General features: G+C 47.4%; 1 protein-coding gene across 3 annotated transcripts in view; it reads left to right on the forward strand.

Moving 5' to 3' along the window:
- The first annotated feature begins 460 nt into the window (after window positions 1–460).
- LOC147899357 (calcineurin B subunit-like protein) overlaps window positions 461–13,678 on the forward strand; it is a 52,446-nt gene continuing 39,228 nt past the window's right edge. For all 3 annotated transcript variants that reach the window (XR_015541442.1, XR_015541443.1, XM_087378479.1), the window contains exons 1-3: window positions 461–1,004; window positions 1,729–1,909; window positions 2,757–2,816. Coding sequence is in view for 1 of the 3 variants with exons in the window: in XM_087378479.1 (XP_087234605.1) it covers window positions 478–1,004; window positions 1,729–1,909; window positions 2,757–2,816 (768 nt within the window). In the remaining 2 variants the exon portion in view is untranslated. The remainder of the gene's footprint in view (window positions 1,005–1,728; window positions 1,910–2,756; window positions 2,817–13,678) is intronic.

Here is a 13,678-nt window from a genome sequence, read left to right on the forward strand (position 1 = left end):
AAAATCGTAGCTTGAAGTGGGTGTGCTCACCCTTTTTCAGCAATGGAAAGCTTCTGCGCAGGATTGCACCTGCGACGACGAGCGGTCATCAAAAGCGGGGCTGGAACGACAGAATGAGGCCGAAGCTGGGCAAGCTGAGTCAGAATGGCAAGATAACTCCTTCTCCAAACGTGGAGATGTCCGTGTGTGGGGGGGATCACCGACAAGGAATGATGAAAGGAGAGGGTGAGGCCACACGAGGGATGCCAAGTGGCACACGGGAGGGTGACACGGGGGACGAGAATTACACGCGGGGAGGCCGTCATCTATAAAAGAGCGGCAAATGACATAATAATGATTTGCGAGCCACAAAAACAAGGAGTCCGTGCTGCTGCTTCTCCACATTTCCTTGGCTTCTCTGCTGCTTTTGGCTATGGCTTACTCCTGATCCTCCCCCCGCCCCCCCCCTCCCCTTCCCATCATATCATCCTTTCCCCCATGTCTCAGCTCCAGCATTGCCGTACCCCCCTCCTCCCCCCCCACGATCGCCTCCCCTCCCTCCCCAACGGTAAATCCTCCTCCACCCAGCCCTCCGTCGTTTTGGACATCTCCGAACCCGACGACGATCGCTCGGTTGGCGTGAGTGAGCCTGACCAGGAGGACGAGATTTGCGAGGCCAGTAGCACCGCGGATGGTCGCTTGCGACGATCGTCCGACGGGGACGTGCATCAGCTGTACAGATTTTTGGGTGACCAGCCGGAGCTAGGGCCCATGCCGCCTCTTGATCCTTTCCGGAACCACACGGAGGAGATAAGCAATCTGTACGAATGGATCAAAGTTTTCCTATGCCTGCCTTTGGCCATCGTTAGGTTGACACTCTCGATCCTTATCACAGTGTTGGGGTTCTTGATAGCGAAAGTCATTTTGCTAGGGTGGAAACAAAGGCACGTACCAATGCCAAGGTGGCGTCGCAACTTGTTGTACATTACACGTCTTCTCGCTCGTCTGATCCTTTTTTGCTTCGGGTAACATTCATTCTCTACCTACAAATTTGTGATTAAGGTCCGCTTGAGTGTCGGGAAACTTTATCTTTGCAACCCTCCATTATATTCTCTCTCATTAGAAGATCGCTTGTTAAATTCGGACCATGTATCAAGTTAGATATTGCAAATGATTTATTACCCACTTTAGTTAGCTGTTCTTTTGATGTACATAAGGAGTCGCGCAAAATAATGCCAATGCATGGAGAGAGAGAGAGAGAGAGAGAGAGAGAGAGAGAGAGAGAGAGAAGGGGAGGGGGGGATGCGTTATTGTTGCAAATGGCACAATCTGATGCAAAGTCATTCAGGTGGGTTGTACATCTCTTTTGACTTCACAAGAATCTCACAAGAGTTAGCTGTTCTTTTGATGTACATAAGGAGTCGCGCAAAATAATGCCAATGCATGGAGAGAGAGAGAGAGAGAGAGAGAGAGGGGGGGGGGATGCGTTATTGTTGCAAATGGCACAATCTGATGCAGAGTCATTCAGGTGGGTTGTACATCTCTTTTGACTTCATAAGAACCTCACAAGAATTGTACAGGCAGACCATTGCGCGTTCTTCCTTTGAGGATTTATACTACTAAGCACAAACCTTGTCGCTTAGTTGCAGTTACGCATGCTTTTCTAGGTTGCTAATGTTCATGTTTTATGACTGGAGGAATGCAACTTGTTGGTCTCATTGGAGAGAACTTGGTGTTGGATTTCTTCAGGTACCACTGGATACGCCGGCTTGGAAAGCCCTCAAAAAGAGAAGTTGCTCCAATTATAGTCTCAAATCATGTATCTTACATTGATCCAATTTTCTTTTTCTACGAGTTCTTTCCAAGCTTCGTCAGCTCTGCATCACACTCTGATATGCCTGGCATTGGGATGATTATCAGGCCTATGCAGGTATGTTGCACAACTGCAAGCAGTGTGTTGAAGTGTAATGTCATGAAATTGTTTCCAGGGAGTTGTTGAACATGGTATCTATTGACTGGGCTAACTTAGTCATTGCTGGAAGGGATTTTCTAAGCATTTTCTACATTAGAAATGCTCATTTGGGAGAGACTAAAATGAAATACTATAGTCTTCACAAGCAGTTGAGCACGAATGAAGAGTGTGACTTATTGAATTAGCCTTTTTCTCTAGTGCTAGCCTATGTCACCGCTGAGTCTGCACTTCCACCTCCGGAGTGTTGACAGAATGTCAGTACGAAGGCTTTTGTATAAATGGATGCTCAATTTGTGTGTGGGTGTGTGGATATGCATGTGAGTTTTTCAATGCTATGGTCTACACGCAGCCTTGGGTGCTGATACTATCGATGGGGATGTCATAGTAGGTAGTCCCGGTTATGCCTGATGAAGTTTATGGTTTTCAAAGTTGTGATGGTCATGAGATTGAAACTGCTCCATTTGTTGTGTTTTCAGAGGATGAGTCTGGGCATGCTCCTAGATTCATCTAGATATACAGTTGCTCTCAGGGATTTATGTATGCCACATGTGATCTTATATGGCAGTTTATGGAAGGAGACTTGTAGCTTGTTTAATTTTTTTCCTCTTCTGATGGTTTGGGTCTCCTGTTAATTGCATAAGAGAGAATATCGATAAGGAGTCATCTACACAGCTCATGCTTCCTGTATTCTGCCATTCCTCGAGTATCTGTAAGCTCAATGAGCTGGGGCTCTACATATGTATCTTTGTGGAAGTGTTGCAGAATCGCTTGAGTTTGTTCTTGTTTGTTGTTGTTTCTGCTTCAGGTCATCAATGTGGATAGAGCTTCACCTGACTCCAAAAAAAACGCTTTGAAAGAAATAAAGGTAAAATAAGAAGCCATTTTATGTATTGGTTTTTAAAGTTGTGCTTTCTTTGCTTATCAGGGCTACTTCACTTTTGTTCTGTTTTAATGTCCTCGCTTCCTTGTTTTTCAACATTTTGGAATGCTTGTTGAATGCTCTTCCTTTGGGTTCCTTTCACATAACCTGGGATTTGAAGTCAGAATTACCACAAGATGTTGGAAGCTTAAGTTTGAAATTATCTTATTCTTACATCATGCACGTTTTCTTTAACTTGAGATTGGTGGTTGTGTGCATTTATATATGCATGCATGTATGTAGGCACATGGATATGTTTGCATTTATATGTGCATGCATGTATGTAGGCTTAGGCGCGTGATGAAGTCAGCTATTTTTTGTGCCTTGTGGCTGTGATGTGGACATGTTTACTGGATTTATACTTGCCATAAGTACTCTCTGATGAGCAGTGATGACCTGATGGATCTCTTGCTATATCAGTTGCAAAAAGAGTCATCCAGTGTGTACTATTACGGGGCAGATGATCAATCGACATGCTATATGAGTGAAACTGTTTGGTGATCTATGTGTATCAACACTGCTCATCATCTCTGTCGGCTGCGGGCTGCATGGTTGATGAGAGAGCTCTCCATGGTAGCCTGTTTTTGACAAATCAAGGAGGTGATGAGATTGGGAGAAAGAGGGTATAGATAGGGAGAGAAAGACGATACAATACTATACAATAACATCAACTGTACAGTATGTTAGCTGAAAAGTGCATATACCTTCTATAGAGATGAAATGTGAGATGTACTGGGGTCCCATTGAGAGTCATGCAGGCTGCATCTGGAGATTTGCTGTCTTCTCCACTCTGGTTGTGATGAGGTGCTTGGTGTTGTGATGCTGCAATGAGGGTGTTTCAAATGGGTGAGAGCTTGCAGTTCCTGTGTCCAACCATAAGAGGTTTGCATTTTAGAGAATGGGCTCGGCATTCCAGATCCTATGTCCACTCAATTTGGGCTCCTCTCTTGTAAAGTAGATTAACGCGAGGACATTCTGTCAAGGTCCATGTCAGCGTACTGATCCATACAGTGGCTGTCCCCTTTCTCTGGGCATACCTTGCCCTAGGTCTCCTTCCCCCATGCTCTCCTCATTTGGGGGCTTACAGATGGGGAGGTGACCTTTCCAACAGGTAGGGACATCATGAGTCCATGTCTTAGTGGCGTGTATCTCTAATGCAGATCCATTAATCTTGGCCATCAAGTGGCCTACCATGATGGTCCAATAGTTACTTGCGTCCATGGGGTCTTTTTGGAATAGTGAGTTGATGGTTCACTAATGGGAATGCCTTTGTAAAAAGCCTCTTTAAAGAATGTGGTGGATTAGAGCAAGTGCATCCCAACAACGGTGCTTGAATTCTTAATGCTTGGCTTTGCCATTGTTTAGGGGAAGAGGGGGGAGGCGGGGGAGAGAGTGGGTTAGAGCAAGTGCATTCAATCACGGATTAGGAACTTTTATTGAAGGCCTTCATAATGTTGGGCTCTGCCATTGTGTGTGTGTGTGTGTGTGAGAGGGAGGGAGAGAGAGAGAGAGAGAGAGATTATTAACGTCCATGAAAGACCAAAGGGTCTATGAGATTGAAAAAACCAAATACAATGAAAGCAAAGGGTGGGACTACGAAACGGGCACGTATACTCAAGGCTGATGTCTGTGACAAGAAAAAAGTGATACATGACGTTGTTGCTGCGAGAGTTTATTATTGTCTACGAAAGAGCAAAGGGTCTATGAGATTGTAAAAACCAAATACAATGAAAGCAAAGGGTGGGACTACTAAACGGGCACGTATACCCAAGGCTGATGCCTGTGACAAGAAAAAAGTGATAACATGACGCTGTTGCTGCGAGAGAAATCCAATAATCGCAAAGGAGGAAGTCCTTGGCTGCCTATCGAATGGTCAGCTATCCAGCTGAGCGGTTGTACCTATGTATGCTTTCTGTGGGACCAACTCCATTGGACGACTGAGGAAAGGCGAGGAGCTTGTCTAACAGTGGCTTAGGATTTGGTGAGGGCTTGTGTCGAGGAAGAAAATGATAGATCGTTGCTGGTGCTTGGTCTATCGAGGTCCGTCCCTTCTCCTTTGTAGCCCATTGTCTGATAAGTGCGACCATCACCCTAGCGGTCTATCTCCCCATATTGAAGGGAGACGATCTTTGCGGTTCTGATATTTGTGTCCACCTGGGGTCAAGTCTATCAAGTTGTGCACTCTGGCTCTTTGCTGCATTTGGTCCCTTGCTTTGGCTGGGGTCGGAAAATTCCGTGATCATACATTGGTTGGGCTCAATCGAGCTCTCCTATGTGCTCGTATAAGCTGGTCTTTGTGTCTCTTGGCCTCAAGAAGGAAAGTGGCCATATGGTGCTAATTAGGATGTGACGGGAATTCTCTGATTGTGCCAAAACCACTATTGACAAGACAATGACGTCGTCCACGGATCTCATAGTATACAGGGCTTCCAAATGCAATGTAACCCTCAATCTTAGTCTCCTACATGTCACATGAAGTGCAGAGTTGTCTCCCACGTGGGATGCCCTCTGCCTGTCTTATCTCAACCTGGAGCCTGTGTGAAGATACTCGGAAGCGATCCTCAATGCATGTGGAAGATGAATTTGGGGAGTAGCTCGGCCGCTTGGTAAACCCCTTCTCGAAGATCCATAAGTCGTGATCTCTGTAGTTGAGTATAATTGAACGCTCAATAGGTGCTCTAACCAAGTCCTGTATGTGTGGATCTTCAAGAGATCCATGACCTGGTTCACCTCCTAACATGCGAGTTGAATGGATAGAGCCTCAAGGTTATATACCGAAACGGTGGCAATTTGTCCATCTACAGTCCCAAGCTTGCAAACTATCTGCATGTTTGAGCATACCAACTCATGTGATCCCCCTATGCCTCCAATGCCATAGATGAAGTGAGGGCTAGCCATGGCAATCTATGTCATTTGGATGTTGTGGTAATGAAGTCCGTGACCTTATAGAGATAAATAACGACCTGGAAAACTGCATCAAGCTATAGAGTGGTAGCCCCAAACTTTGCTAGTATGGTCTAATGCGAGACCAATGGCTTGGTTTGGATCATCCAAGCAAGAAGCAAAACTTGAAGTCTCTCTATGCGGGACTAGTTTGTCTCCGATAAGTCAGTCCCCCCGAAGGGACTAACACACATCCCCACTCGGCGGAACAGTGTGTCAAAGACGAGAGACTTGGTTTTGGGATCTTGAAAATATGGGAAGCACTGACATTCGAGTGTGGCTAGTGTCACATATGTTGCATAGTTGGTCGCATCATGATAATCGGGCCTGAAAAGAGAAGCCCACGGTATTTATAGGATGCAATAATCTCTATTGGGGCCTCATCAAAGGTAAATTGTTCTTGCTTAGGATGTGTTGAAGGTCATGACCTTGGTTTTACTGAAGTTGACCTGCAAAATGTGTATTGCAGGAAGATTGGAGCATGTCCAAATGCCGCTAGAGATCTTCACCCAAGGAGAGTAGGACCATGTCGCTTGTGTAGACTAGAATCGGAATCAGGGAGCTAGCTAAGGGGGAGCTTGCACCCCCGAGAGTCGCGATGAAGGACTTGAGCTCGCCGATGTATAGGCCAAACGAAGTTAGTGATAGTAGACAACCTTATTTGACCCAAATCGTGCTCATGATCTCCTCTGTCGACCTTGTTGAAGTCATGGCTTTGCCCGATACCCCCTCATATAGTGTGCGAACTGCCCAAATGATGTCCTGATTGTACCCTTGATCAAGTAGTACTCGTGGTACAGTGTCAAAGGCTTTGCAAAATCCACAAAGGAACAATAAAATCTCTTCTTATGTGCTCGGGGCTCCTCAATGACAGCTCTTAGCGTAAAGACGTGGTCCAGTGTAGAATGATCTGCTAGAAAGATTGCTTGCCGCAATGCTTAAATCCCTCACAATGTGCCTCTTGGGAAACATGAGTGTCAAGTGCTACTGCATAAATCTTGGACATAACATGTCCAATCATGATGGTCCTGTAGTTTTTAGGACTCATGGGTTCCCGTGCCTTGTGGATTGGGATAATGGTGCTAAGGGTCTAGGTATGGGGGAGACCGGTGCAAACCGCTTCATTGAACAGCTGTGCCAATGCCGAGGCTAGCATACTAATACCATGTGCAATGTACTTAGTACAAAGCTCCTCATGATCTTTGGCTTGGCCATTGTGTAGCTTGAGGGGCATTCTTGATGTCATGTCTGTGAAGAGTGAGTAGCAAGTAAGGCCTGGTGGATATGGGAGGTTTGGGGAAGGCTGATGAGGGATGTCACAGAGAGAGAGAGAGAGAGAGAGAGAGAGAGAGAGATGGCTTGATTTTATTAAGGTCCGTGGGAGACCCTTCAGGATCTATGGGACTGGCGATGACCATTAACTAATAGTGATCCCTTACATACAGTGAGAAAAAACATTACAAACTTGTCATGTATCGAGTACTTCTTGGGCTAGCGTGTGTGCTAGATCTAGAATCTTATTGCGATGTTCTAAAATCTCTCAGGTAGCTTCCTGGCTTTTTGGCTGGCTGCTCCAGGAGATTTTTTAGATCTTTGCTGTCCCCATAGCCTTCTCTGATGTCGCAGCGGAAGACTGATAGACAGCCCAGGAATTACACGTGGAAGTGTTTCACTATGGAATCAAGCTTGATCAAGTGTGTGTCCTTCACAACATTCACGTGGATGTGCAGACTAGCAATAAGACTGCTCAGAGACAAATGTAGAAGCACCACTTTATATTTCCGTCCGTCCACAAACTCGACAAGATACAATATCAAAAGGTTCTCCTACTATATGCCTGGCACCTCTAGATCTCTGAGACTGCGTGCTCCACTGAGCGTATGTAGACTCTCCGTCTAAAGGATCTCTCCACCTTGCTGTCTGGAACCTCAGCCTAGGTGGGCTGCCACTCTAGCTCAGTCTGCAGGTCTTCTTCCGGCTTGTTTCACCTCCTGGTTATAGGCCCGACTGCTGCTGGTCTTCCTACTCCTGGTCTGCTCTCTGAGGGTTGCTCCAGATGATATGTTATGAGGCCTTGGGGCCTCCCTTTTATAGGGCACAAGGCCCTCCAAATGGACCGACCAGGAGAGGGGGATTTAGCCAACCCAAGTAGCCCCCCCTGGCCAACTTTGCAGGTCTGTCAGCTGACCTGGTTGGCTGGCCCCAACTAGGCCCTACATAAGGGCAAGGGCTTGCCTCCTTCAGCCCTTTCTTTCTGGCCTCCTGTACCCTGCTGGTTCTGCCTCTATCCAGGGCATATGTCAGCCCCAAACGCTGCTCATTACCTGCTCCAGGGGTCCCGCCATGTAGCTGTACAATTGCACCACCTCATCACTGTCCTGCAGCTTCTGGCCATCTCTGGAGGCCATCTCTTGAGACCATTGTATATAATCAAGTCATGGCCTTTTCACGTGTGGTGCACAAGACCTTGGCATCCACCATTGGAGTGTCTCCCATTGGAAGGCCCCTTAACTAGACATTTGGTGCCTTGCGGACCCTTCTTTCCTCCTCCAAAACTTCAGAGATAAACTCTTTCTTTGGGGCTGTTGTGCCCTTCTTAGCTGATTTGTTGTGCCCTTCAAAACTTCAGAGATAAACTCTTTCTTTGGGGCTGTTGTGCCCTTCTTAGTGCAATATCCTTCATATTCTCTGTTTTAACTCTTCCATGGCCTTGCAAATTTCACCGTGTGAAGTTTTCGTCCATGTTGCGGCCTGCTGGTATTGCAATAATTCTTTCTATCTTAAATGGTGTAGTGACCTGTCAGCTAGATTTAGATGCTTGTCTGGGAGAGACTAAAATGAAATCGTTTTAGTCTTCACAAGCAATGGTAGCTTGAATGAAGAGATTTTGGACTACTTTTTGATTAGTCATCTCCTTTAGTGCCAGCCTTCATCATGGCTGAGTCTGCCCTTCACCTCCGGAGTGCAGCATGAAGACTTTGTATAAATGGATGCTCAAGTATGTGTGGATTCGTATGTGTGAGCATATGTTTATAGTATATACTATGGTCTACACCCACTGTTGGGCGGTGATGACGTCGGCGGGGATGTCATAGTAGCTAGTCCTTGCTCTGGTGATGAGTTCATGGTTTTCAACCTTTGAGTGACTATCATGAGATTGAAATTGCACCATGTTGTGTATTTAGAGGATGCGTTTGGGCATGTTCCTGGATTCATCTAGATATATTGCAAGTCCCCTTTGGAGTCACCTCCATTTCCTGCACTTCAATCCCCAAAGCATGTACCTTGTCTTGGAGTTTGGTTCTTTCAGATATCCATTCAGCTTTTTCTTTCTCCCATTCATCTCTTTTGGCCTTTTCCATTCTCCATTCCTCTTGTATTTTCCCTCCTTGTTTCTTCACTTCAGCTAGTGTCTTATCTACATGTGCTTTCTCTGTTAGGAGGGCTACATTTGTAGCTTCTAGATTGTCAAATTTCTCAATCAAGGCTAGGCATACCTTGTGGAGGTTGGTGAGGACATGTGTGTGTGTGTGTGTGTGAGAGAGAGAGAGAGAGAGAGAGAGAGAGAGAGAGAGAGAGAGAAAGAAAGAAATTTTATTAAAGTCTTTGGGAGACCGTGAAGGTCTATGAGACTAAAGATAACTAGTACAATGAGCATAACGGTGGCGGTCTCAAAACGGTCCGGCCAACCGGAGGACGGTGTGTCTAGTCCTGGTACAAAAAATGTGTATCTATCTCCAGATGATACAAAAAATGGCACAAAAAATAGAGGAGAAGGGGGGAGATACAAATATATATATATATGCCTGTGGTGATCGTCAGAGGCCAATCATAGAGGGGCCGTCAAATGGGAGGTCGAAAAAACCCTGCGATGGATGATTGGCCTCTGACGTCACGTTGCCTAGTCGAGCTCGATCGTCGGGGGCGGCGGGTGACCCTATGTTGAAGAACGAGAGCGACGGTGACCCCAGTAGGGCGGCTGAGAGCATAGAAGGGATGTCATGGACCCGGATGTGAGTCTGTCCGCTGGCGCAGCTGTCGTGGCTTTGGCTCTCGCTCACGTCCGCGTCGTCGGCTAGACTGAGGAGAGGTATCCTGTAACTGGAAGAAATCAGTGGTGGGTCGTTGAGTGTCCTCACGTTGTGTAGGCTGCGCATGCTGTCGTGCCCGAAGAGATGCATCTCGGTGGCGGGTCATCTCATGTAAGAAAGCGGCTAGGCACCGCTGGTCCGAGAACTGCAGCATGCGTGTGAGGGGGCCGAATCCGTCTCAGAATAGGCAGTGGTACCGGCCTCGGATGGCATAATAGATAGGGCATCTGAAAGCAAAGTGCTCCTCCGACTCGATCTCCTGCAGGTCGCAAAGTGGGCAGATGCGGCCCTCTCGTGGGATACCCTCTGCGCGTCCGCTCTCGATCCGTAATCGGTGTGACAAAATCCTAAACTGGCCGAGTGAAATCCGAAGCGCATGCGGTAGATGAATCTGTGTATAACCTGGGGCGTGATGAAACCCTCCTGTGAGATCTAGAGGCAGTGTCGACGATAGCAATCGAGCTTCACAGGAAGCTCGGGATGAAGAAACCAAGTCCTCCAGGTGTGAAGCTGGAGCAGGTCCTCTCGGATGATCTGGTTGACCTCCTGGTCAGTGGGGGAGAAAGGGGATGGTGGAGAATCGAGGCTATACTGAAAAGGAGGTAACCGGTCCATGTCGAGGCCCAGTCGGGTGAACCAACTGGAAAGGGGTCTATACCAAAATTGCTGGTCCCCATCAGCGGATAAGGCTAGCTAGGGTAGGCGGAGGCGACCGTCGGAAGAGGAGTTGAAGTCCCTGACCCTGTGTAGATAAGTGATAGCCTGGAAGGCCGCATCAAGCTGTATTGGTGAGGCATCGAATTCTGCTAAGATGATCTGATGAGGTACCGATGGTTTGCTGCGGATCATCCGAGCAAACATCAGTATCTGTAGGTGCTCGTCGCGTGCCCACTCTGAAGGTTGGCCCCCCACCATGGGCTACCGTACATACTTGCTGGGCGGACCAAGGAATAAAAAAGAAGAGACTTGGTCCGCGGGTCCTGAAAGTGAGAGTGGTAGCACTGTCGCTCCAATTTGGCAAGAGCGGCATAGCCTCGACTGATCCTGGCCTACATGGCCGGGCGCATCGTGAAGATCGGGCCTGAGAATACAACGCCCAGGTATGTATAGGAGTCGACTATCTCAACAGGGTCGCCGGCAAAGAGGAACTACTCTCGGTGCATAGTGGGTCGGGAGGTGTTGAAGATCATTACCTTGGTTTTCCCAAGGTTGACCTTCAAGTCATGGGTATCACAAAAGATTTGAAGTCCATCCAGGTGTCGCTGAAGACCAGTAGCAGAGGAGGATAGTAGTACTACATCGTCTACGTATAAGAGAATCTGGATGACAGTCTTTGCAAGAGAGCAGCCTGCACCTTCGAGTGTCCTGATGGTGGTCTCGAGCTCGTCGATGTAGAGGCCAAATAGAGTCGGTGACAAGGGACATCCTTGTTTGACCCCTATAGTGCTCGTGATCTCTGTGGTCCAGCTGGTACCAATCCTGACCCGGCCCGTCACCCTCTCATAGAGAGCTACTACCGCCCATATAACCTCCGAGTCGTAACCTAACTCCTGCAAGCGTCTGACAAGGCGGGCACGAGGAACAGTGTCGAATGCCTTGCGGAAGGCCTCACGGGCTATGAGACAAAGTACACATAAAAAAAGTTGCAATTACATCTGGATTGGTTTATGGTGACCGAATTTACAAATAGTGCAATGCATTTTTTATCATGATTGCCAACGAGTTGCCTCTTAAGTCTTGTACATTGAGTAAACAAGCATTGACATCACCCTTCAATCTCGTAGCATCTTAGGCACCTCACCAGTACTTGCTCCTTTGTTTCCACTTCATGTATAGCGCAGAAAGTGTATAGCCTAATATTTTGTGATGTGTGTGGTTGCAAGCTTCCGCCCTGTCTTGTTCTGAAACCATTGGGATGAGGTCTTGAAGGCCATCATAGTGGCATGTGGTTGGATGGTGATATCCAGGTCCGATGAATGTAGACCTGCCATAGGTCATGGCTGATGACCAAATGAATCTCATGTTGTGTCAGGTGCAAGAAGAGACTGTCCAGAGAGTACTGGTATGGGGTTAGATGATCCACAGACTTGCCATACGAATGGAACCATTTGGTGGCTCATGTGATGAATGGTGTGATGAAAGAGGTCTCCATAGTAGCCTATGTTTCCATGTTTGTTGCGTGATATTGTATAGCTCAGTGTTGGAAATAGAGGATAGAATCACTCACACCTCACTCCCGATCTACCTCATACAACACTCAGAGAGATGGAGAAAGAGATAGTCAAAACTCAGATATATATTCTTCCACAATCGTGGGCAGGCAAAAGCTCAACGGGTGAGCAGGTACAAAAGCCAAAGGATGCTGTCAAATGCTGAGCCACTTCTCTCCCTCTGCGCGCTTGCCTGTGTGCAAGGCTGTAAGTGCAGGTGATGAGAAATGAGGGGGGGAGAGGGGGCTTTATATAGGCCCTGCTTGGGACTGGAAAAACCGACCAGCAGGGGGTCGGCACCCTGCTTGCAGCACCGACCTGTAGGCTGGCCTCCACTGACCGGTTGGCTGGCTTGGGCCAGCCTAATAAAAGGGCCCATGTGCTCAGCACATGGGTTGCTGATGCAGACCCTAGGCGCCGCCATTTCCAGCTCCATATGCTGCGTAGGAGGGTTGCGCCCCTCTCCTTTGCTGCGCGGGTTTCCAGCCTGGTAGGTACTCTGTCCCCTACCCCCCTACAGTCCCCTGCCCCCTTGTCCCCTCTAAACGGGGGCTCACAGGTGGGGCAGTGACTTTTCTAACACTCAGTTGGGATATGTGATCATCAATGCAGAGAGGTATTGCTTCTAACTTTGTAGGTTTGATCTTATGTGGGGTGCACTCTGTTGCTAGATCATGCTGGAGAGCATCATGACGTGTAGCCTCTCGAAGCCTGCTCAATCATGCTCTTTGAGGTCTACCACCCAGAATGCTAAGGGTTGTTGGTTGGACTAGAGATAGCTGAAAGGACTTTGCATGAAGGTGTTGGTAGTGTGCCTGGAAGTAGTGTTGTTGCAACCTTGCTAATGATGCATGTCTTCTAGCTAAGTGTAATTGTGTTGCGAGTTTCATGGCAAACTTGGGGCTTGTGAAAATGCGTTCCAAGTACACGTAGGACCTCATTATCTCAACCGCCTCCCTTGCAAGGGTGAATGAGTCTTGTTGAAGTTCTGCTTCATGGTTATTGAAGATTATAACCTTAGTTTCACCAGGTTGACCTTTATTATTAGTGTAAGCAAAGTGGGGACGAGCTTTTGTTCCAATGCTATCCCCCCAAACTGTCCACAAAAGAGGCCCAGCTCATCAACGTAGGGCCCAAAAAAGATGGGCACCCCTGTTTCATACCAATGCTGCTGGCCATACCCTCGGAAATTTTTGTGGATTTTTACTTTTCCCGTGACCATAATTTCCGATATAACACCATGTGGGATATATAGGGTTTGGAGTTACGAGACGAGATGAGCCCATGGTATAGAGTCAAAGGCCTTTCAAAATAGGAGAGCTTTGAGGGTGAAAATGTGATCCAATATGAACCGATCCCATCTGAAGCCTGCCTGACTGTATGCGCAAGTAGTGGCCCACATACTTTGGCCATCAAGTGACCAATCATATGATCAAGTAGTTCCGTACGTTCATGACATTGTGAGGCCTTGAGCAAAGGCATTTGCTTGCTGGTCCTATATCTGCCCTGTCCTCATGTAGGTCTGATGTATTTGGAGGAAGGTCGGGCTCATGCTTGCGTCCTC

Source organism: Dipteris shenzhenensis, chromosome 8 (assembly GCF_047967505.1).
Source record: "Dipteris shenzhenensis isolate YYH24624 ecotype China chromosome 8, Dip_SZ_1.0, whole genome shotgun sequence".
Classification (NCBI taxonomy): Eukaryota; Viridiplantae; Streptophyta; class Polypodiopsida; order Gleicheniales; family Dipteridaceae; genus Dipteris; species Dipteris shenzhenensis.